This window comes from Castor canadensis, chromosome 3 (genome assembly GCF_047511655.1).
Source record: "Castor canadensis chromosome 3, mCasCan1.hap1v2, whole genome shotgun sequence".
NCBI lineage: Eukaryota > Metazoa > Chordata > Mammalia > Rodentia > Castoridae > Castor > Castor canadensis.
In genome coordinates this window covers 169034028-169059342 of record NC_133388.1, presented here as the reverse complement: position 1 = coordinate 169059342, position 25315 = coordinate 169034028, and the positions used below count along the sequence as shown (strand labels likewise).

At 39.7% G+C, this 25315-nt stretch overlaps 1 protein-coding gene and 1 non-coding gene across 9 annotated transcripts in view; both read left to right on the top strand.

Moving 5' to 3' along the window:
- Sybu (syntabulin) overlaps positions 1–17994 on the top strand; it is a 70532-nt gene extending 52538 nt beyond the window's left edge. For all 8 annotated transcript variants that reach the window (XM_074069080.1, XM_074069079.1, XM_074069082.1 and 5 more), the window contains 4 exons: positions 6650–6752; positions 12448–12651; positions 14310–14459; positions 16157–17994. In XM_074069080.1, coding sequence (XP_073925181.1) covers positions 6650–6752; positions 12448–12651; positions 14310–14459; positions 16157–17261 — 1562 coding nt within the window. In that variant the 3' untranslated portion in view covers positions 17262–17994. The remainder of the gene's footprint in view (positions 1–6649; positions 6753–12447; positions 12652–14309; positions 14460–16156) is intronic.
- Positions 17995–24710: 6716 nt separating this feature from the next.
- LOC141422029 (U6 spliceosomal RNA) lies at positions 24711–24815 on the top strand. Its single transcript, XR_012446698.1, has one exon. It is a non-coding gene; the product is annotated as a U6 spliceosomal RNA (small nuclear RNA).
- Positions 24816–25315: the final 500 nt, after the last annotated feature.

Below are 25315 nucleotides of genomic sequence, written 5' to 3'. Positions count from 1 at the left end.
CTGGGGCTTTTAACAGACAGAGTTCTGACCAGGAGCAACTCTAGAGCTTTTTGAAGCAGTCATGATTTAGTCACCCTAAAACAGACTCCCCATCTTTAGAAACACCCTTCACACTCTTCACAGAGTGAGAGAGAAAAAGAGAGAGTAAAATGGAAATATGCTCTTCAGTAACAATGGTCAAGGGAAAATTACTTTTATAAAAACTATTTATAAAAACACATAACTTCAGTGGAATAAGGCATTTCTTACTTGTGGATCTTTGTAAAGAAAAGGTGTGATGTTATTTAAAGAATGCTCTTCTGGTCCTTGAGCCATGGTACCTGTGGTTCTATCTAAAATAATAATAAACACATGTTGAGTGCTCAGTGTGTATGAGACACTGTTCTCATTTCTTTGCATGTGTCATAGGAATGTCCATAATCCCTTAGTCTACAATCCTCATCCCCAATTTACAGATGAGGAAAGTAAGCAGGAAGAGGCTAAGTACCTCACTCAGGGCTCCACAGAGATTAGAAGTAGAGCACCAAGATTCAAACACAAGTAGCTTGACTGCAAAGCCCCCACAATAATAATTCTATGTCATAATTACTTGTATTATAAAGATTTTCTTTAGAATTTTTTAAATTTCTAAAAGAAAAAAAAATTGTTCCTAAGTCACAGCATGCTATATTTTTTTATGCTTAGAATAATATGCATGTGTTAGAAAAGCCAAATGACTGAGAAAGACAATAAGGTGAGAATGGATCTCTTTCCATTTGCCCTTTCCCAAGCCACTTTCTTTTTCCCAAGGGAAGCACTAAGTGACAGATCTTTTTCTTTTTAATCAATCAGGAAAAATGTTCTATGCATATAGCCAGTTACATGTGATTTCAAGATTTATTTACACAAAAGCAGACATGCCACACCCACTGTTTGTCTGCATCTTGTTTTTCCCATCTAATAATAGGTCTGCAACATACGAGGGCTCCTGTCACTCCGTCTCATGACTGCAGAGTTCTGCTAGGCTGCTCTGCCACCTTACTTAACCAGTTCCTATCAGTGCCAGGAAGGTTCTTTTTGGATGCCCATGTGCAATGTAAATTCCTAGTGGTACAGTTTTCTTTTGTCTGCATACAGGGTTAATTCATGCTCTGACTAATTCTGAGTGTAATCCTTAACAGAATACTTATTTTTGCCAATCTGGTAGATGGAAAAAGTCTTCTTGTTTTCATTTATGTTTTAAATGTTACATCTAAAATTATGTAGCTTTTCATGTATATTGGCCATTTCTTCTTTTCTGTTTTTTGGCAGCACTGGGGATTGAACCCTGTGCTTGCAAGGAAAGTGCTGTACCACTTAAGCTATGTTCCCCAGCCCTTTTGTTTTTATTTTGTTTTTGAGACAGGGTCTCACTGCTACTTTTACCTGGGCTGGCCTTGAACTCTTGATCCTCCTGCCTCTGCCTCCAAAATAGTTGAGATTATAGATGTATGCCCAGCTTGTTTTTCTTTCTTTTCTGTTACTCATCTGTTCATGTCCTCTCCCCATTTTTTGTCACGATTGTTCTAATTTGTGTGTTTTTGGTAAAATGAGAAAATAAGTCCTTTATTCATATGCTGTAAATATTTCCTTTCAGTTTATCACTTGTCTTTGATTTTTCTATTTTCCCATAAGCAATTTTGTTTGGGGGTAGTTAGATCTTTCAGTAAATTTATTCATTTCTAAGTATTTTAAATTTTAGCTTCTCTTGATAGATGTTTATAAGTGTTTTTAAGAATATGGCAGCTATATCAATTAAATGTCAATCACAATGAAGGTAAATCATTTCTGAATTTATGATATTAGTGGAAATTATATCTAAAAATTTTCAAGAAGACTTCTGAAGTATAAGGACACCTGTATATGCCTTTAATCAACTTACTGATACTTTGATTGAATTTCTCTTTCTGGGATAAGCACTTATATAGGGTTCAAGGAAATACTTGGCCAAAAAAAAAAAAAAAGGCCCCTTTGGTTGTGAGGCATTTCTTGGGTTCCCTGGATAGGACCCTAAGCCTTCTTGGATAAGAGTCATTCCCACCAAATCCACTTGGGAACTGTGCTTGGCTTCAGTGAAAGTGGCTCCTCTCTTCTCCCCAGAAGCCATTAAATAAAAGAAATGTGTAGCTGTTGATGGGGAGGAAGAGAGGATAGGAGATGAAGGAGTGGTGAGCTATTTTTTTTTTCCTTTTTTTAGTTTGCTGCCTCTATTTGACATGGGGGTATAGATAGTCAACCTGAATTAATTTGATAGCCCTGTAGTGACAAAGAATAATGGAGGATTTGGGATACTTAAATCAGTGGTTTAGAACAGCTTAATACAGCTTGGTAGATGGCAGGATTGCTGTGGCCTGGGATGTTATGACATGTGAGGACTCCTGAAAACAGAGAAAAATAATAACATCCCAAAAAACCTAAATGCAAGCAATGTTTAAAGAAGAAGTCTAGTTGTCACCTTGGGCACATATTCCTTTGATTTCCATTTTTCCTTCTCTCATTTCCTAGCCTTAATGTGCCTGCACTGAGCCCTTACGACTCTAACATTATAAAGAAAAACAACACCTGTCAAAGAGTTCAGCAATACTAACAAAAAAAAAAGCACTGGAATTTCCAGAGGCCACCAGACATGGCTTCTGCTGCAGGACGCTCTGTCAGCAGGAATTTGGCATCACAAAGTACCTTAAAAGTCATGATATTCATCCTGCCTGTGCAGTCCTATAATCCTGGCCCACTCTCCTGGGCAGCTGATCAAAGATAATTTATATTAGGGGTAAAAACAGTGTTAATAAGCATGTCATAGATATGTGTATTTCTAATTCCTTTCAACTTCTCAGTCACAACATTCAATGATCAAATAATTTCCAGGCTTTGTTGGAGTATTTTCAATGACATCAGAGATTTTCCAATTGGGTATCCACACATAGGCAGATGGAGCAAGCACTCTCTTGACCATAGAAACTACTATAGGCTTGTAACATGCCCAAATGCCTGTATATATGGAGTAGGTATTATATGTCTTTCAATTGAGCATATCCTTTGGCTTAAAATTCTACTTTCAGGAATTTAAAGAAATCAGCCAACAGACAAGTATATAAATTTGTATGCTGGAGGATATCTATTGAAGTCAGCCTGTGTGTTAGAGCATGGGCTTTAAGGTCAGACAGTCCACTTCTTATTAGTTATGTCACCATGTGCATGCCATCTACCTTCTTTCTGCCTCATTTATAAAAGGGACTGGTACTTAATTGTCCCTACTTGATAGGATCTATGTTATCATGAAAAATTAATTAAGATATAAAAGGTGCTTAGGATAACTTCTGGCACAGTTTTTCTTTCTAAAAATAGAATAATTGGAAATAGCCTATGTGTTCAATCATTTCCTAAAAAAATGTGATATGTCTTAAAGATAGTCATATGTTAAGAGAAAACATAAGCAAGTTACATAATAATGTGTTAAGGGTGAATGTTGAACAGTTGCATACCAAAAGGTTACTTTTTGTCATGGAATTATAGACTGTATTTTTTTTCTTCCTGACTATTACTATTCTTTAAATTTTTTACAAAAGAAATACATAGTATAATGAAAGATGCCTTTTTAACCCCTGAAGAATAATTATAGTAGTTAACATTTTCAGAATTTATGATGGATCAGGCGCTTTTCCAAGCTATATGTTATGTATTTATTAACTGCTTACAACAAAGCCTATGAAGTAGTTGCTGTGATTTATTATCTCCACTTAACAGATGAGGAAACTGAGGCACTAATTTGCTTAATGTCCTCCATCTGGAAAATAGAGGTGGAATTTGACTGACTCCAAGTCATCTGACTCAGGTTCTGAACATTTAGGTTAGGTGCTCTCTCTGTATGATTTTAGTAACAAAATAACTATACTTAACTATATACAGTAGCTGCAGTATTGTCTTGATTATATATGCTATTTGAAGGAAATGAATAAAATACCTCTCTCTCCTTGTGTTTTTGTTGCCAAGTAATTAAAAAAAAAAAAAACGGGGAACTTTCAGGTCTCCATTATTTCTCTTAGTTACTTTGCTTAATAAACTGGGATGGAATATCAAATGGTCTATAAAAAGAAGCTTTCTTAGCTGGGCCAAGTGGCATGTGCCTGTTGTCCCAGCTGCTTGGGAGGGTGAGACAAGGGTGATCAGCTGAGTTCAGGGGCTCTAGGCCAGTTGGGGTAATGTAGCAATACTTGACTCATTAAAATAAGTAGGATAAAATAGAATAATAAAATGAAAACATGGTGTGTATCCCTTAAAAAAGAGCTCATTGATTTTTACATTGTATTCACCAGACTCGAAATAATTTATACTTTTTAAAATCATAAACTGAAGTATTTGTGAAATAGTGTTTGCATTTTTCACTACCATATCATTCTCATAGCTCTGAATACAGCTACTCTGAATCTGTCTTCTAATCTTTTTTCAGATGTGCAGAAGATAAGATAGGAAGGTACTGGGACACATTGACATCCAGCACTACCAGTTCGTAAAAGTCAGTATATTAAGTTCCAGTAGCAATACAATATAGAACAAAGTTATTCCTTTAGCTCAAAAAAATGTAATTACTGCAGATTAAAGGAATCCTGAGGTAACAATGGATCTTCACTGATTGTCCATTTCTGTTCTAGAATTTCTGTGTAGATGTTGGCAGTTAAATGATAATTCATGGGGGGTTTTGTGTCTTTTAAGGAATGAAAACTGGGTGTTTGTAAGAAATAATTTCACATTAGAAAATAATATCTTACGCCTGGTGGCTGCAACAATTTGAAAATTGTCTACCTTTATCATTTAATAATCAACCTGGTAATTTGCAAGCCAACAAAGCTAGTTGAATTAGGCTGCCAGAAATAGAATGTTGCTGGATTGTACTACCAGTTGTGAATCCCTGAGATTCTAAAATGCTACAATTAAGCCAGAGCATTACTCAGAAGCGACTAATTAAGGTCATAGAGCTTTAGGAGTTCATTACATCATTAGACAAAGTCACTGAAACCAAAAGGAATAGCTAGTCTTGGACCTGATAAATTGCTACCCTAATCTTCCCTGAATCCTGCTGGGAGCTAGGGGTCACAGCTGTCATCTGGCTAAGGGATCTTTCTTGATCTCTTTCCCAGAAGAAGCTGTATTTCCTAAGGGCCCCTAGAAGCAGGAGAAGAGAGTTTTTCCCTCTCTGCCTTGCATGGCTCACCTTTTCCTCTAGCAGAACTAGTAGAGAGAGGATGTCTATACCCGTTAGAGAAGGATCTGTACACCTGTCAGAGAAAGATATGTACACCAGTGGGCCAAAGTCCACATCTAAGTCTTGTCTTGGTCTGTCAGGTTGATGGTGATGTATAGTCAACCCAGGAACCTCTCTGCTTCCCACTTCTTCCCACTGCCTTCCCAAGACGAAGCATGGTATCAAAGAAGTGGTCTGAGGAGTTGGTCCTACATAGGATCCATCACCCACAAGCCTTTCTCATTAATGCAATAGTGAAATTAAAGTCTGCCTTTCCAAAGTGTCAAGTATAAATGATATAAAGAACAAAGCATCCCAAAAAGGGGCTGGGTTGTAGTAGGCATTCAATAAATAGTTATTGTGATGATAATTATTACTCACGGCTGTGAGAACCTCAAAAGTTTTAAATTATTTCCCTTAGCTAAGAAATGTGAGTTTTCCCTGGATTTTAGACCAGAAGGATCACACATTGTGTTGTAGAAGCTAAGTAACAAGATAAAATAAAATGGTATATTTGGATATATTTTCCAAAAACACAGCATTTTCATCTTGCTTTCTACAGGGCCCCTTTTACTTCTTCCCATTCCATTATTATTATTTCAGAACTATGTCTCTTTTTATTAGAATGAATTTATATTATTCTACTACAGTGCATGTTTTTATTATCACCACACACCCAATTCTTGTCTCTATTCAAAATGTAATGCAATTTTACTAATGAACAACCTCATCCTAAAGCTATATTGCAGTATGTCATAGGTCCCCTCAGTGTCACTCTGTTTGGAAATGTTAATTTCCCGCTTTGGGTGAAAGTCCTGTTCTTTATAGAAAAACTGAAGCTGCAGTCAGAGAAAGTCAGCTGTGTAATCAGATAGTGTTGCTTCAAGCAGTTTCTGGAGTTCGGTCTTTTCTCCTGACTGCTTCTAACAGGCTGACTGTCTTCGGACATAAAGTGCCAAGTTCAATGATGACTAGTTGACTGCAGAAGCCCAAAGATAAACACTCATGGAGAAACCATTCTTGAACTGATAAGTACACGTTTCCTTTTGCTTACACTTTGGGCGGCACACTGTTGTTGAGTGAGAGCCTTGCTCCAGGGAGGCAGGCATTGCTTGCCTTGCTTGAGCCACTGTGGACAAGCTGCTGGAGGCTGCTGGCATCTTTATGAAACCAGCCTGCCTGTGCCTCTAACCTATGTTTATGAAATGATATCCTTGTGTTTTGCCTTCTCTTTTCTGCTTGGAGGAAAATGCTAAGAGCTTGGAAGCTCTGGAATCTTGGCACTAGCAGAGTATGCATCGCAGGAAGCCAGAGACCTCAAAGGCAGGGGACTGGCCAGTGTCTTCTCGGGTTTCATTTCTCTCATGCTTCTTTCTCCCCTGTTGTTTTCAGGTAGTGAAGCTGATTTTAGCTCCTCGAGCAGCACGGGAAGCATTTCAGCTCCTGAAGTCCACATGTCTACTGCAGGAAACAAACGATCCTCTTTTCCACGCAAGTAAGCACTGTCTCTTGCGCTGTAATTAAGACACTTTACACAGATGACTTACCTGTACTTTATGTTTCTACATGACCACCTGGATTGTGGTCTTAGTTTGTTATTATTTAAGGAAGTATTTTATTTGGTTTTGGATTTTACAGTGTCTTATAATCGGCCCTTTTCCCTCCCTTACCCTCCGTGGTCACATAGCTCAGTCTGTTTTTGTCCTTGCACACCTATCTCCCATCCACACCTGGGTTCTGTATCCCCTCATCCATTTCCCCTCTGTCTTTCCTCACCCACCTGTATACTCTCCTGGGTATTAAGTCTCCTATTTCTCACCCTACCTCCCCTGCAGGAGTCAATCATTTCCTAGCTATGAAGCCTCTGACTCCACCCTTGCTTTCCTGTAGCTGGGCTTCCATTCTTTATCTTTGTGAAGACCCCTCACAACATTTATTTGTGAAGACAGTGTAAAGTTAATGGGCTCTGTTGCCTCCAAGAAGCAATAGAGCAAAGCAGCTGAGTGTGTGGGCTCAGAAGCAATTGCCTTGGTTTGAGTGCCAGTGCCACCATCTATGGACTGCAATGCCCTGCAGTGGGCTCAGAAGCAATTGCCTTGGTTTGAGTGCCAGTGCCACCATCTATGGACTGCAATGCCCTGCACAAGTCACTCAAGCTCTCTATCCCTCAGTTCCCGCATCTATAAAATAGAGCTATAGTGATACCTACCTCATAGGGTTTCTAGATGGGTTGGGGATTGGAGCATAGTGAGCATAATAAAATGTTCACCATTGATGTGAGTTGAATTGGGGAAGAGGACTGTGGGAAAATGAAATCTATCTTTCACGTTTAATGTGAGGCAGTGTACCCCCAGGACTCTCTATATGGCACCAGTGTCCATATTCCTTCAATATAAGTGTTCAGCGAGCATCCACTATGAAGCAGAGACTGAAGATAAGGCAGCAAAAAGAATTCCATGAAACCTGTATTCATTCTAGGAGGCCAAGAAAGACAATAAATGATACATAATATTATTTATAAGAAAAATAGCCAAGGAAAGCATAGAGAAAGTAATGTGGCACATTTCAGAGGGGCTGATCCTAGGAGACTTCAGTGATGATGTGAGCTGTGGGCAAGGACCAAGAGTGATGGAGTGAGCATCACCACTCAGGGACCACTTGTATTCTGACATAAGTCACTTGACTGTACTGGCTGGCCAGTGTCTAACTTTGTATATTAAGAAAAAGAGAGGGGTTAGACTATAAGATTTCAAGGTCCCTTTCTAGAGAAAAAAACATTTAGTGTCTAGAAGCTTACATTTCAAGGACTCAGCAAGCAAATGTTTCCCATTTCTCTGAATAAGTAGTTTGACTGATGTTGATAATGGGACCTGAGCCACCCCCAGTGCACAGATTTATTGTTTAAAAATAAAGCTGAAACCAGGCAAACCTGTTAAAAAGTAGTGAAGTTCATAGTAAAAAAGAACTATTTCTCTATCCTCAGACCTCTTCTGTTTTGGAAATAAAGTGCTTCTGGGATCACAGGGCATGAATATAAGCCCTCTCTGTATAAATCAGATGTGACGTGCTTTGAGGATCCCCCATTTATCTAACCCATTCAAGAAACTAGCACATACCCATGGCCCAGGGTATCAAAGAATATGGGCTAAAAGAGAAACCAATTTTATTAAACATTGCAAAGAAATTTGGGATTGTAGCTCAATTCCAAGGTCATATCAATAAAACAGAGAAAGTGCTCTAGTCTAAAATTCATGCTTTCTTTAAGTGATCAAAAATTGATATACTAAACATGAGACATTTGAGTATAGTTATATGCAAATCTGATACGTACTTTACCAAAATCTACTACTATAGCCACGGATTTAGCAACAATTAATAGCTGGGAAATTGAATTTGGCTTCTTACTTTCCTTTCTCTGATCCAAGCACCAGGGTGCCCTCGGTAGTTCTCAGTGATGGAATAGCTCAGGCATTTCACATAATCTTTGTGTTCTATAGGACCCTGCATTGAGCACAACTCCTCTAGCTGGGCAGGGTATCCATGCCAAACTCTACTAGCTAGCAATCTTTCTTTTCTGGGCTTGTTCATCCTATGTTAGAGAAAGGTTAGAGGGAACATTTGGCGAAGGAGTTGGAAGCATAAGAGACAGGTGCCACTGGTGAGAAGATCTTTGGCAGGTGGTTTTAAAAAACAGACCTTTAGTGGCTTACAAATCATCTCTTCTTACCATCTGCAGATATTTCTAAGGAATTATCTCTCTTAAAAACACTAATCTGTTCAGAAACAAATCAAAGTGAGAGTGGAAAAAAATAGCATGGCATTTGCATCAGACAGACCATTGTTTATTAGGTGTATGACCCCAAGCCTCAGTGTCCTGCTCTAGGACATAGTAGCATCTATATCACTGCGCTAAATGAGCTGGAATATGTTACTGCCTGACAAAGTGTCTAGAACTTGGTAAAAGGGTCAATAAAGGGTTGTTGTCTATTTCAATAGTTGTAAAAGGAAGAAAATAAACCTGCTACTGGGGGGCGGTGATTATGATTAGGATTATAGTTGTTATATTAGTCTGCTATTTGCATAAAAAAGTACCACAGAGTGCATGGCCTGAAGAACATAAATTTATTTACTCATAATTAAAGGTGCTGGCATGGCTAGAAGTCCAGGATAAAGGTGCTGGCATGGCTGGTTTCTTCTGAAGTCTTTCTCCTTGGTTTGTACATGGCCACCTTCTCCCTGTGTCTTTATGTTGTCTTCCCTACATACATATCTATGTCCAAGTTCTCTTTCATTATAAGGATACAAGTGAAATTGCTCACCCTAACTGCCTATTTGCCGGGGGGTTGGGGGGAGAAGGTAAGGCTTCAACATGTGAACTGGGGGAGAAGGGGGAATCACAATTCAGCCCATAGTAATGATGACAGTAGGTGGTGATTGTGATGGTGATGATGACAATGATGGGCTCAGTGATGATGGCGATGATGATGGGGTGGTGAGGTGGGGATGGAGATGATAGTCGTGGTGGTGGAAATAGTGGGGATGGAGATGGTGGTGATGATGACAGGGTGGTGATGGTGATGGTGATAAAATTACCTGAAGTAAGGGACCTTGGCTATGGAATAGAATTCACTGGGCCCCTTAGAGGTTTCTTCCCACACTTCTCATTTTCTCTTATTTTCCAGTTACTCTATTCTGGTGTGTAGGAAGAGTGCAGGGTCAACAGAATTTCCTCTCCTCTGTGGACTGCTCGCTTTTCTTACCAAACAGACCAAGTGATTAGGGAGGGTGGAGTTGGCTTACCTTGTATTTGCCTCTTCACAACCATGACAAACAGAATCACAGGTTCTCTTTTCAAAATGTTATTTACCATCACCTATGATGAGTTTATATCCATACTTGTTAGCATTTGAGCTAAACTAAATGAAAGGAATAGCTGATAGTTTTAAGCATGTAGTTTATTTTTTAAAAGTTAGCTATTAAAACATCCTCATAATCCATTTCTTGAAGTACACATATGTAGGCTTTATTATACTTTAGCAATGTTTATAGCTTGCCAAGTCTTGGCTTTATTCTGTGTAATAGATGAGTTCTCATGAAATCCTCATGTAATTTAACATGTCACTAATCATGTACCTTAATGGTTCATTGTACTATGAATATCAGTAGCAAATTTTTCAGATGATAACTGTATATGTAACCAGTACCTAATATACCTGTTTACATTCCAAAGTGATGTATTTCATTTGCATATGTAGGAAAGATTACAATCAAGTTAAAAAGATCTGAAATTCCTGCTCAGCTGTGTGTTCATGGACCATTTATCTTCCTGGAGTCTCAGTTACTTTCTGTGTAAATGGGAGGTGATGATTGTGTCACCCTTGTGAGATGGTAGTTTCAATGAAATGAAAGTGTTTGTAAAGCTTCTGAAACAGAACCAGGATCACAGAAGGTCTGAAGTTTGACTCAGAACAGAATTCCCCAGGTTAAAGTTAGGGATAGCTCTTTACCTTCTTTCCTAACTTGTAAGGGTCAATCCTTTATACTTGTTTTAATCACACTAAGAAATAGTCAGGTTGGCCTGACCAGTGACAGGCTTAGAAGTAAAGCATGGAGAAGAATACCCAAGCCAGAGTATATGTTCCTTTTAGCTACTCGTGAAGTTCTTCCCACCCCTGAGCTGCTGAAGTTGGTTTGTCAGAAAGCCATTAGCCCATCTGTTCCCTATAAAGTGTCCCCTTCTTACAGAAAGGAGAACTTTGGATGATTTCAAGAGGAAAGAACTTTTAACTTTAGAATTTGGTGGTTTCACTTATGTGTGATTTGCTCGTTGACAGCTAGTTGAAATTGTGTTTGATTTTAAATAAGTAATTATAGTGATAGAGCAAGTTTATACACACGCACACATTCATATTTATACATATTTCTTATTGAGATATAATGTTAGTTGGATGTGAACCATAATTAAAATTACAAATAGAAAGGGTTGTCAAAAAGCAGCACTGCTATGTGAAAAGAATCTTCTTCCTTGTTATTTTCTCCTAATGTCATCAAGTAATATTCCTGACAGAGCTGTTATCCTATTAAGTAATTTCAGCATTCTAAGATGCTTCCCCTACACTAGTGGGTATCAAATCTCAGGAACTAGATTAACAGGAAAGTCCCAACAGGCTAATCCTGTAATACTAGCCTGCAGTTGAGTTGCACTTAACTCCGTGAATGCATTTGATTTTGAGGAGATGGGCAGTATGGGGTTTGAACTCAGGCTTTGTCCTTGCTAGGAAAACATTCCACCACCAGGCTGAAAGTTTGTACAGAGTATTAGGGAGCACCAAGAAGTACCTACACTAGCCTAGGGAAAAAAGCATTCAGTGATTGTAAGTCATTTAGAATGCTGGAGTACAGAGGAGGGATAGTGGAGGTTGGATTTGAAGGGGTGGTGGATTAGACTTTGTGAGCCATCTTTAGGAGTCTGGCCTTCATTCTGGAGACGAGGGGGAAGCATTCAAGGGCACTGAGGAGGGCAGTGGTATTCAAAGAAAGGTCACACATCAGTTGCTGGAAAGCAAGAGGAAGGGGAACTAAGAGGAAGCTGTTCCAACATTTTAGTAGTGAAATGAGAAAGGTTATGGTAAGTCAGGGGTAGAAAAAAAGGAAAAAATAAATAAGTGATCAAAATTATACACTTGATACATTCATGTAGCCTCTTTATCTATTCTGTTTTCTCTTCCTTTTTTATGTGGGACCCCCATCCCTGCCATATTACAAATGAACTACCTTAATTCTCTTACCCTACCAGGAGCCAAACTGAAATATTTCTAAAACCCAAACAGGTGTACTGGAACAATAAACACGTCTTCAAAAGAGCCTCCAAAATGGACCTAAGCCAAATCCACATTTTAAATGGTGTGTGTTCTTAATAGGCAATTGGGTTTAATCCAAAATAAGCTTATGGTCAGAAACTATTTGGTCAGAATAGTAGGCGAGAGAGAGGTTGCTTGTGCTAATGCTACAAGGAGAGACAATATCAGACGGGTAAGGACAAGGCTGCTTATGAGGAAAGTTTGCTTTAGTAATTAGATTGCTGTCCTCAACTTTAGGGTTCCAATTTCTTCAGTAGTAACTGGCTTTCGGAAGGACTAAGACATCTCTAGCCACAAGGACTCTTAACATTTGTCATGCTCTCCTCCCAGTCGAGGTACCCATGGACGGAGTAATGGAGCTGCACTGCACAAGTCTGGCAGCAGCCCGCCCACCCCAAGGGAAAAAGACCTGCTGTCCATGCTGTGTAGGAATCAGCTGAGCCCTGTTAACATCCACCCCAGTTACGCCCCTTCTTCTCCAAGTAGCAGCAACTCGGGCTCCTACAAAGGAAGTGACTGCAGCCCAGTCATGAGGTGAGGCCCGTTCTCCTCCTAACTCATGCTTCTCAGTTTTTCCTGTTTGTTGTTTTTTTTTCCTAAAAAAACGAGGAAAATTATACAAGTCTTGATCCCCTTCCTTATTCTGTACTGATCCTTCAAGGATTGCTGCAGGAAGAGCCAAACCACAGTGTCTAACAAGGTATAGCAGTCCAAGTGGTTCTTGGGTAGGGATGGAAAATGGCTTAGTGACAGTAGGAGGGATGTACTCATTTCCTCAGCACAGGGAGGAATCATACATGTGTTCACTCATCCATTCCACCACCAAATATTATTGAGTATCAGGCTCTGAGTTAAGCACTGGTGATGAACAGAAACAGCCCTCAAGCTCACTGCCCAGAGAAGAAAAACCTTAACCATTTAATATGAGTGTGTAAAAGGTCAGGGGAAGGGATCCAGCTCAGGCCCAAGGGATTGAGAGGCCTCACTGAGGAAGTAAATAGAAGTGAGGACTGAAGGGCAAGCAAAGAGTTAATAGCATAAGGTGGGGAGGAGTGTGGATCAAGGAATTGAAGATCCAGAGAAGCCAGAGAGGAGGGTTGAGGGGTAGGAACTGGACATTGGCCATCTTGGGCAGAGTGCAGGCACAGGGGGCAGGCAGCACTGTGGCTCGGATTGGACCCAGAGTCAGGGAATAAGCTGGCAGCTATCTTCAGTCCTTCTCCCCCTGGGCGTTCCTGTTCTCATTAGTCAGCTCTCTTACAACAGAATTGCCCAGCTCTTGGCCAGGCCTGAGTGGGGCCAAGATTCTTGCTGGGGCTGCATTTGCAGAATATTGAGCACCTTTCTCACAAAAGGCACTGGTGAGAGTGGACTAACTTTGTTCCCTTCACAAGAAAGAACTTTCCATTCCCATCAAATGAACACACTCACACCAGTTTCAGAACAATTTGAATTCAACTAATATCAAGCAGGATCCTTAGGCAGGGGCACATTGTGTGGAAAATTAAGTCACCTAGCTCCCTTCCTTCCTTTCTGAGCCCCCCTCCCTCTATTGTCATTTAATGTAACAGCACGTTATTCTGATCTGACAGCCCAGGCCTGTGGACAATTGTAATATGAGATCATAGAAAACCTCCTTCTACTATCCCACTCCACCCCACCCCCACACCTCAGCCTTCCACGTATTGGCAGCCCTAAGATTGGCAGGTATGTTATAGACCATCTTCTGATGAGAGCTCACCAGTTACTGAGTTTTAAGACCCCAACATACAGCTCAGCTGCTGTTCTTCCCATGCTGTCAGTTGGGTGTCTTCATTTGGGCTGCTGTAACAAATGTAGGCTGACTGACTTACACACAGTAGAATGTGTTTCTCACAGTTCTAAGTCTCAGGGTGCCAGCATGACCAGGTTCTGGGAAGGACTGTAACCTAGATTATAGACTGCTGTCTTATTTTATTCTCACAAGGTGGAAAGAAATCTAGAGAATTCTCTAGGATCTCTTCCTATAAGGGCATTGATCACCAAGGTTCTCATCACCTCCCAAAGGCCCCACCTCCTGATACCATCACAGTAGAGGTTATGATTTCAACACTTATATTTGATGGAGGAAAATAAAAATTCAGTCTATGACTTTTCATTCTATAGAAAAGGAAACGGCAAAACGTAGTATCTCATGTCTTGGTTTACTTCAGGCGATCTGGAAGGTACATGTCTTGTGGAGAAAATCATGGTGTCAAACCCCCAAATCCAGAACAGTATTTGACCCCTCTGCAGCAGAAAGAGGTCACAGTGAGGCACCTGAAGACCAGGCTGAAGGAATCTGAGCGCCGACTCCATGAAAGGTAAATCTGCATTCCTCCCACCCTGTGCTTTAAGACAGTATCCAGACTGCACTGTACTAACTGTACTCACCCAAAAAACAGATCAGAAAAAGTGATTTATTTTTGTCAGCTTTCTAAGTCATCTCTGAACAGAACAATTCTATAGTTCATTGTGATTTGGCTGTTTTATAAATTCAGGGATCTTGTAGGTGAGGGGGAACCCTCTTTTTGTTGGACATGTACAGCTTTGACATGAAGAATTGGGTGTGTACAAGACTATTTTTAATGGTAGAAACACATGCAGGAACAATCCCATACATCTAGCAGAATGGGTCACCCAAGCCCTATCAAGCCCTGTTTATCCCTGCAGGAGAGTGGACATCTATTTGCATTGTGATTCCTGCAAGATATTTCTGTGCTGAAGGAAGAGGTTTGTTATTCTTGGCCAGGAGTTAAGATTTAAAAAAAAAAAAACAGCCCATGCTTAAGAGATCTTATCTCAGAGAGAAAGGAAAGCCAGTTTTGCTGCTTGATGGTTTTCCTCTGGAACTTTTTGGGAAAGAGTAGCAGAGCTCTAATCAGAGGAGTTGGGACTTCCAGGTGAGGATGGAGTTTACATTCTCTAGGAACCTGGGGTCTGATTCAGCACATGGCCATTTGACCAGTCCACCGTTCCTCTGCTGCCACAAGGTGAAGACCCAATGACTTTGATTTATGAAATTGTGGACAGTATAGGCATTATAAAGAAGGCATTTCTTCATCCCCTGAGTCAGTTTGATTCTTTACCCTGCTTGAAACAGACTTGAGATCCAAACTCTCCTCCAGGGTGAGTTAGATCCTACTTTCTGGAGGTGTTTAGTATATGATTGAGGAGACCATGGAAAGATTTTTACCCTAATAGGAGGGGATATATGAGAAAGCAGCAAAACTTGAGAAAATGTTTGTATAAACCTAAAGAAGCAGTATGAGCAGCTTCTCCCATACATGAGTATCCTAACTACCTGGTCTTCACATCCACAAATAATATGAGAACATATATTTAAATTGACTTTGAAAAAATATATGTAAAAAATAACGTCTTAGCAAAGGTTTTAAAATAGGCTCCTGTGAAAGGTTTAAAAAAATAAGATAGATTATCCTCTGTGGAAGACAGATTTATTATCATCTTACCTGAGATGAAATAGAGTAAGCAACTTTTCACAGAGACCTTGCAACATGTAGCATTTTATCATTTTTAAAAATTTCAATGGAAATATAACCAGAGAACAGTTTTTGCAAGGCTAACATTTATCATTCTAGCTTCTGTCTTTGATAAGTAACTAAAAGTGAAACAAACTCTCCTTCCACAACTGTGGGTAGATATTAAGAAAGAGTAGGCTGTGGCAATAAAATTCAAATATTAAGGACTGAGTGGAGGATAATGCTTGCAAAGCATTTAGTGCAATGCCTGATGCATAGTGAGATCTCAAAAAAAGAAAGAAAGAAACAATGGTAGCTATTTTGATTCTGATTCTGGTTACTATTATTACTTTAGCTATTCTACAATTAAAGGTGGAAGTTCATTGCTAATACCTGCCAAAGATAAACATTCCAAAACTGATTTAACATCTTTATTTCAAGTAGAAGAGTGTGGGTCCTGGGTTCTGGGTTCTGTCAGAATTGATTGTTGCCTGATTCAGAGTTAAGATTGTTCTTAATGGTACTTGCTTTCCCTCTAGGGAAACTGAAATTGTGGAGCTCAAATCTCAGCTGGCCCGAATGAGGGAAGATTGGATTGAAGAAGAGTGCCACAGGGTAGAGGCTCAGTTGGCACTCAAGGAAGCCAGGAAAGAGATCAAACAGCTCAAACAGGTCATCGAAACTATGAGGAGCAGCTTGGCTGATAAAGACAAAGGCATTCAGAAATACTTTGTGGACATTAACATCCAAAACAAGAAGCTGGAGTCTCTGCTTCAGAGCATGGAGATGGCGCACAATGGCTCCCTGAGGGATGAACTATGTCTAGAATTCCCATGTGATTCCCCAGGGAAAAGCTTACTCCTAAGCACCCCTTTTGGTAAGATGGCAGATGGGTTATCTCTAGAAGAGCAGATCACAGAGGAAGGGGCCGACAGTGAGCTGCTGATGGGAGACAGCATGGCCGACAGCACAGATTTATTGGATGAGGTGGTGACAGCTACCAGCACAGAATCTGGTGACCAGGAGCTTGTTCATTCTACCCCCAGAGCAAAAGTCCTCAAGGCCCTCCCTCTGGCAGGGAGTCAAGAGGACAGCAGCATGGTGGTGGAGCAAGCTGTGCAGACCGACGTGGTGTCATTCAGCCCTGCTGTCTCGGAGCTCATTCAGAGTGTGTGCAAGCTCCAGGACCCCTGTCCTTCGAGTTCAGCATCTCCCGAGGAGTCTGGGGCTGACTTGACAGAGAGTTTTCAAGAGTCCATCTCTCCGCTAATGGTTGATTTAACTCCAAGAAGTCCGAACTCAACCATCCTTCTATCTCCTGTGGAGACTCCATTCAGCAAGGCAGCTATGGAAGCCCATGCAAACCGCCTCATGAGAGAGCTGGATTTTGCAGCCCACACAGAAGAAAGGTTGGATGGCATCATCCCTCTGTCTCAGGGGAGTGTCACGAGGCAGTACTGGAGCAGCAGTTTCCTGGTAGATCTTCTGGCTGTCGCTGCTCCTGTGGTGCCCACCATTCTTTGGGCATTTAGTACTCAGAGGGGAGGAATAGATCCTGTCTATAACATTGGAGCCTTGCTCCGGGGCTGTTGCATGGTTGCCCTACATTCCCTCCGCCGCACTGCCTTCCATATCAAAACCTAAACAGAAGTTGTTACCGTGTGCCAATTTGTCCTGTGTGGCATTGTGCCAGGTAGAGAAACAGCAGGTTGATTTGTGGCAGTCTCTATTCTGTCGTTTTGCTCCTCGGTATTTGATTTGCACTATAGCTAGTTGAAACCTGTTCACTGTTTAGAACCAGAGGTATCTTCAAAGGCATGGAGACCTGGTTCCAGTAAATGTCCCACCAGTGTGGTATTAGAAAGCATGCTCATGACCGGGCCGTGTCGTCTGAGGTGCCCATTCTTATACTAGTGGTTTAGGAAGAGAAAATGCAAAGTTTGCACTTTGAAGACAGCTTCTCCAAGGCTGGCATGTTATCTCCTTGCTTTGCTTTGTGCTGTTTTAAAATGTATAAATTGTTCCAGCATTCCAATGGTCTTGTGCATAGCAGGGGACTGTAACCAAAAATAAAAATGTATTTGTGTAATTGGTTCAAAGAAGTCTTGAATAGCTCTTTAGTGTCTTACCTGGAATTGATAAGGTTTAAGTGTTTGCAGTTTTTTACTAAATGTAGCTCCAAAGTCTTAAATGGGTTTTTGTTCTTCAAACTTATTAATTGATGAAACTGTATGTAAATTTATAATGTACTAACTTATTTTCTGCTTATGATATATAGTGTTTTATTGGAAATTGTTTGTAACCACACATTTCAGCATGATGAAAATAAAGATTAGTGTTTCCATTTAAATAAATGTTTTATCCTCCTGTAAAATAATTATGTCTGTGTGTTTGCTTCTATATTTGAAAAAACTCAAGGAATAGCAGCACTTTCTTTTCTTATTGATAGGGTTGTATAAAACTGGAATTAAGGAATGTGAAAGAGGGAAAATAATTATTGAAAAAAAGAGATTTCCTACCTTGACTTCAGAAACATCATTCCTGAAATAAGAATAGTTTTGATATTTACTTGGTTTGGAATTATCCATGCATTTGCTTATGCACATATTTATTCAGTAAATGTACACTGAGTCTTTTCAGGGAATATGAGTTAAGCTGACTGGGTGCACAGGAGTGGGGAGAGTGTGGTAGTACTGTACGTCATTCTTCCTTATAGTGATGGCAGGAAAGTAGGGAAGGGGTAAGATAATACTCAATTCCACTAATTCACTTAGTCCTCCAACCAACCTTGTGAGGTGGGAATTCTACTTTGCAGACAGGAATTCTACTTTACAGAGGAAAATTGCTCAGGATCTTAGTTCATCTCCAGAAGCCCGGATTACAAGGTCTGCAAAACAAATGCCTTTTCTACCTTACCACACAAATGGAAGAGACCTGGCAACTAGCTTAAGTTTTCACCCAGAAATCCTCCCACCATAGCACTGTAAACATACTGAGTTTTTAACTTCTTATGTTTTGATTATTACCCAGCTCCTCCACTGATACATTAGTTCTATGAGGAGGGCAGGGGTCTGTTTTGTTCACAGATACATGTTGAGAACGTAGAACAGGACCTAGCACATAGCAGGAGATCTAAAAATCATTGTTGAATAAATTAACTCATCCAATGACCCCTTACTGGGTCCTTACATGCTAGGTAGTCACTACTAGAGTAGTCATCAGTGGGGAAGGAGACAGTTTCTCCCCCTCAGCTTCCATTCTGTGTCTGCAGAAGACACAATAGTTTCTAACAAATTAGTTCCTGATAGTGTTAAGTGCTTTGAAAGAAATAAGGTGTTTTGATCCATGAATGACAGAAGTGAAGGTAAGGAACACATCTCTGAAGAAATAGCTCCGGTGCTAATGATGAGAAAAAGTCAATCATTAAGTTACAGGTAAAATGTTGCAAAGAGAACAAACACAAAGTCCCTAAGACAGAATAGGGCTCAGCATGTTATGGAAGATTCAAGGGGACAGAGCGAGAGGGGAATGGATAAGAAGTTGGTTCATATGGGACCAAATAAACAATGGAAGGGATTTGAATTCCCAGAGTAATGAGAAAATACAGATGGACTTTAAATAGAACATAACAATGATTTTCTTTATGTTATATGTAGTGCATTGCAGGTAGGCAGAAATGGGAACAAGGAGACCATTTAAGTACATTGAAAAGTGCAGATGCGAGATTACAACTATGTGGAGGTGGAAGTGCACGTAGTGATTAAGTTGAATAAAGATACAGCCTGAAGACAGAACTGATGTGACTTGCTGATGGATTAGAGGTGGTAGAGTGAAAGGAAAAGGTAAACTAAGAATAACTCCCAGAATTTTGGCTTGATCAAGCAGATCAGTGAAAGTGCCACTTGCTGAAAATGGGAAAGGTTCAAAAGAAACAAGTTTCTCTTGAAACTTGAAATTGAAAAATCTATTAAAATGTATCTCCACATGAGATGCCAGTAAGGAACTGAATATATGCATATGAAAATCACAGCAGCTGGTTTGTATGGTATTGAAAACCATAGGAAGAGATGAGATCATGCAGGAAGAATGTAAAGAAATAAAGGAGGTATAAAATCGAGTCCTGGTATACTTCCATATTTAGACATAGGTGGAAGAAAAATAACCAACAAAGCCAGAGAAGGGTAACCCAAAAGCTAGGAGGAGGACTAGGTGAGTATAATGTGAAAACCAAGAGAGGAGAGTGATTCATAAGCAGTAGAGTGAGTTAAAATTCTACCAAGAGGATGAATAACCTGAAAGCGGTTACAGATCCACTGACTGACAGCAATGTCTTAGAGACCTTGTCAAGGTCACCTTCTTTGGAGAAATGAGGAAAGAAGCCAGATTGGAGGAGATTAGAGTGAATGCAAGACAGAAAGTAGAAATAAGTGTGCAGCTGATTTGATTTTTTGTTTGTTTGTTTGCTTTAAGTTTCCTGTGAAGGGAGGTAAGGAAGAGGGTGATAGTATAAGGAGCTATGAGGCCAAGGGTTTATTTTTCAGTATCAAGAGGAGATACAACATGTTCGTGTTCATGTACTTTAGGATTGAGCCAAGAAGGAAAATAAAATGACATAAGAGAGGAGGTGTTCATTGGAGAAGGGAAGCCCTGGAGAAGATGAGAAATGGTAGGATCTAGGGGCAGAGGATGTATGCATTGAGACAGCAGGTTTGTCTCTGAGGAACATTTCTACAGGAATATGCATGTGCCTTGGGCATGCACATCTGTACTTACGCAGCACACACATTGCAATTCTAGTCAGCAGTGGAGGGATGTGGCTGAAATAAAAGGAAAATTATTTCTGGAGCTGAATATTCGGAAGTGTTCCAAAATAATGAACCATACTGACTCAGGTCCCTTCCTGTAGTAAAACCTAGATACTGGCATCTTCTTACAGTCCTGCCTTGCCGTTTATTTTTAGTCATTGCTGAACTAAAGCATTTTTACTTTAAGAAAAATTACAAACTGATTTTTAGTATCTGCTCATTGTCATAGAAAGAAATAAAGCCACTTGAACCCAGCACTGTTGGTCAATTCCAGATAGAAAGGAAGGACTACAGTGACAAAGAATCTTCATGAATCACATGGATTTAGGTTATAAAATTGGATGAAGCTGACCACCAATAGCAAACTGCTTTGTTGACTTACTACCTTGTGTCCTTCTTTACAGAAATCAAAGCTTCAAACAAAGACACTGCATATCCTATCCACACTGGAACATATTTGCACAAAGGTAAACCAAATCATGGCAGTTATTTCATTTTCTTTTCTTTCTCTTTCTCCTCTTTCTCATTATTCCTCCCCTGCTTTTCTTCAGTGTTTCAACATGTATAGTCTGTGGAAAATTACTGCTTCCATTCAGAACAAAGTCTCTCACAAATGAGTCCCTTGAAATAAACAAAGGATGAAATGGAACATGCTTGCTTTTTGGAAGCCCAAGGCCTTGGCTGCTTTTGTGGAAAGGATGATCTGATTCCATAGAAAAAAGTGCCTCAAAGTTGCTTTTGGTAATTTGGGTACCTGTGATGTACAGGCAGGAAAATGGAAAAGAAAGAAAAAGAACAATTCCACTGTGTTGAACAGACTGAGGTCCCTTCAAAGCAAATGTTAAACATTTCCTACAGTTATGTGTGCAAACATTCCAATTTATAAGAAAAGATTTCTCCCAAAGGATATGTTGACCTTTACACGCTGAGCTGTTCACTCAGATGTCAAGCGTTTTCTGACATTTGCAGCCAAGGAAAAAGGAAGCCTGTGATTTGGATTTGTCATAGACCTTGCCCAAACAGTTGGGTCTGATGTGTTTTTGTCTTGAGGGTTTTTTTTTTCATTTTAAAAGGTTTGAGGTAGGTTTCCATCTCCATTTTGGGTCTGCAAGTACTTTTTACAAAATTCATCAATTCCCGATCCTACCAGGCAAAATACCCAGGATGAGGCCATAACCCCATTATGTTTAGAAACCAAATCTTGGAAGGATGTAAACAAACTCCCAATTGTCCTGAAGAAAAGCAATTAGAAAGTTTGAATAGAATAAAATAGCTTCACATCAGGTAATTATTTTTAAACCCACTAGAAATCTGTTCTGTTGTGACCACTGGTTCCCCCTACAAAGATTATTATAGCAATTCTAACAACGACGCCAAATAATTTCAAAATTCAAAAATAGTTTACATGTTATTTAGAAGAATTTTGTTAAAAGATTCAAATATTTCAATAGGATTCAAGTTTGTTAAAAGATACCTCTCTGATTTTCTGTGGTACTGGAATTTGAACTCAGGCCTCACACTTGTTAGGCAGGTGCTCTACCATTTGGGCCATGCTACCAGCCATTTTCGAATAGAGTCTTGCTTTTGGCCTGGGGCTGGCCTTGCACCAAAATCCCCCTACCTATGGCATCCTGCATACCTGGGATTACAGATGTGGACCACCACACTCAGCTTATTTATTGATAGGGTCTCCCTTTTTTCCTGGGCTGACCTCAAAGTGCAATCCTCCCATTCTCTGCCTTAAAAAGTGAATTTCTTTAAAAAGTGTTTTAAATATGATAGACCCAATATATAAAACACATTTTTCTATAGTGAATTTTTTTGAAAGAGACATGAAGGGTAGGGCCCTGACACTTGCCTTTCCTCTTGCCCCTCCAGTGATCCTGGTGTATTGTCTTTGAAAACAGTATACAAATCACTTCCCTATGTACCAGGTTCTTTGAAAATGCCAGTTGGTGAAAGATCTCACATATGCAAAGTCTGAGTGAATTGGAGTAATACTCAGCTAATGCTTAAGATCAATTTTTTTGCCACATATAAAGGAATGCCCAAACGAATTGTTCTCTAACCCTTTCTCACACAATTTTGTTTGCCAGTGTTCTGTTGGTTTAAGTGTGGTTTAACTGCTAAGAGGACTCAAGATCTCTCACTCAGGGTACTCAGATCCTATAAACATCTGGGCTGCAGTGACATAAATTGATGATGTAAAGGCAGCATCCAGACCCCCCCTTGTGAGTATTAGAGGCAGCCATCACAGCTTTTCTTAAGAGACTCCATCACTTCCTTGCAGTCAAAACGACTCAGTGTTTGAAATGGCTTGCCAGTTTCTCTTTCTGTGTTTTAAGCTGAACTTTAGCTCTGGACCACCACATTATTTCTGGCTTGTTGGTTGTGTAGAGAAAAAGGAAAATGAAAGCAGTCTTAATAATTTTCACATTTCTCCCTGAAACCAGAACATGAAAATAAAAATTTTAAAAGTGATCACTTGTGTACTACTGTACTGCCCACCGGCTCCTTCTAATCAAGACAGATAGGCAATTACAAGGTTCAGGTGCACTACAAAGCCTCATAAAGTAACAAATGCACTGGTATTTTGTGAGCTCTAAATGTAAATATGGAAAGTTAAGTATATCCTTACGCACATCTTACTTTACTTAGCTCTACACTAGAATGCTGGACCAAATTAACTTTTTCAGATGTGCTTTTGAGATAGGGTCACAGCATGTAGCCCAGGTTGGCCTCAAAAACTTGCAGTCTTCCTGCCTCTGCCTCGAGTGCTGGGTTACAGAGTATGTCCTTCAAATTCTCTATGTAAGGCTACTCTTATTCTGTGCCATTCACCTTCTCAACCAAACCCTAAAGACATATGTTAATAAGGTAACTGGACGAGGTTAGTTACAGTCTGCAGCAGGAGGATCTCCAGGTTCTGCACATGCATCAAATCCATGGCCTTGTCCTCATTAGAATTATGAACAAATCAAGTAAACTAATTGGCCTATTTTTGCAAATGTGTAAATATAATATTTCACTTTGTCTTAATTATGATATCTGACCCAAATAAACTCTGAACACGTAATTATACAGCATCTACGTTCAGTTGCAGCTGCCATTTATAAAAAATAAGAACCAAGTTAATTTTCTTGTTTTATTAAATAAGTTCTTAGAAAACAGAAATGGATGTTACTTACTATAATTTGTAACACTACCGTCATTGGCTAAGAACAAGAGAAGAATTTCTACAGGCTAGATTTTAGCTGCTGTTTCATCAAGTTCAGAGACATTGTAGAAACCATGGTCTACATGGAATGCGGATAAACCACTAATATAACCTGCTCTGAGACTTCCTGTTTTCCTTTCTGTTAATTGAGCACACAGCTGAGTTTCTAAGCTTTGCTTTCCTGATATATTAAATAAAGATATCTACCTTACATGATTGCTAGGATACAATTAGTCAAAGACTCATTACTAAGCACATTAATCAGATTTCTGTGGCTGGACAAAATACCTGAGATAAACAACTTTAAAATAAGGAAAGATTTGTCTCACAGTTACAAAGGTTTCAGTCGATGGTCTCTTGGTCCCACTACTTTTGGGACTGTTGTAGTAGGGCAGGAGAGTGAGGTGGAGAAAACCTATTTACCTCATGGTGGCTAGGAAGTAAAGACAGAGGAAAGGGTTAGGTTAACTATCCCTTGTTAGGGAACACCCACCACTGATCTTTCTTCCATTTAGCCCTACCTCCTAAAAGTTTTACCACCTCCCAACAGCACCACAGACTGGTAACTAAGCCTTAGCATCTGGGCATTTAAGGGACATTAAAGAATAAAACCATAACAGTACATAATAAATGTTGACCTTCTTAATAAATTTGAAATTCAGCTGAAAGATATACAAAAGATTGCATGATCAGTCACCTTTTTCCAATCTCTGCAAAGAAAGAGACATCAATACCATGGCATGGAGAGAAGTGGGTGGGAGAAGTGTTTAAGTAGGATCTCAAAGAAAAGTGTATAGGGCCTCGCATTTGTTGAGAGTTTATACTGAACACTTCCAAGTGGTCTTGGTTAATCTTTAAAACCACTGTCTATTTAAAAGACTTCCTAACTCAGGAAAGCTGCTTAATATTGTACCATCTCTACAGCAGCTCTGAGAAATCTGCAAAGCTCTCAAAGTTGCTTCAGTATGCAAGGAAAACATCTGCAGAAAATAGCCATAGAAATCTCTTGGAGGGGATTATTTTGGATTGGCTGCAGACTTTTACTAAGTTTCTCTGCAAAAGCTGCTGCTTGTGCTCACTTTGGCAACAAATACTAAAAGTGGAATGATACACAGAAGATTAGCATGGCCCCTGTGCAAGGATGACACGCAAATTTGTGAAGCGTTCCATAAAAAAAAAAAGCTGTTGCTTGTGATTTAGCAGTGTCAACAGCAGGTATGCAAGAGCAAGAAACAAATCTGTGGCATAAAAGGGAAGAGGGGCAGTTTCCTGGATTAGAATGTCTGTTTCCAGCCCTAGAAGACCCAAGGCTTCTTTGAAATAGCCTCTCAAAACACTCTGGTTACTGAGCATGCCCAATGACTGTAACTGAGGGGCACTGAAGATAAAAAGTAGGAAGCACAGTGAAAAACAAGAAAACAAACAAACAAAAAAAAGTTGAGTTACAACCTTGGAGGAGCAGTCTTTGATATATTAAAATGAAGGAAATTACACAAAGAAAAAGTTTTCTTTTTATATTTAGACAGAGCAGCTCAAATTAAAAAAAAACTAAATAGCAGAAATAAGTCTAAGCTATTAGCAACTAAAGTATACTCTTCCTAGATACACCATCTTCTTTAGCCCTCCAAATTAACCTGAAAGAAAGGGCAGAAGCTCCTTGCATGGAGCCCTTGTCT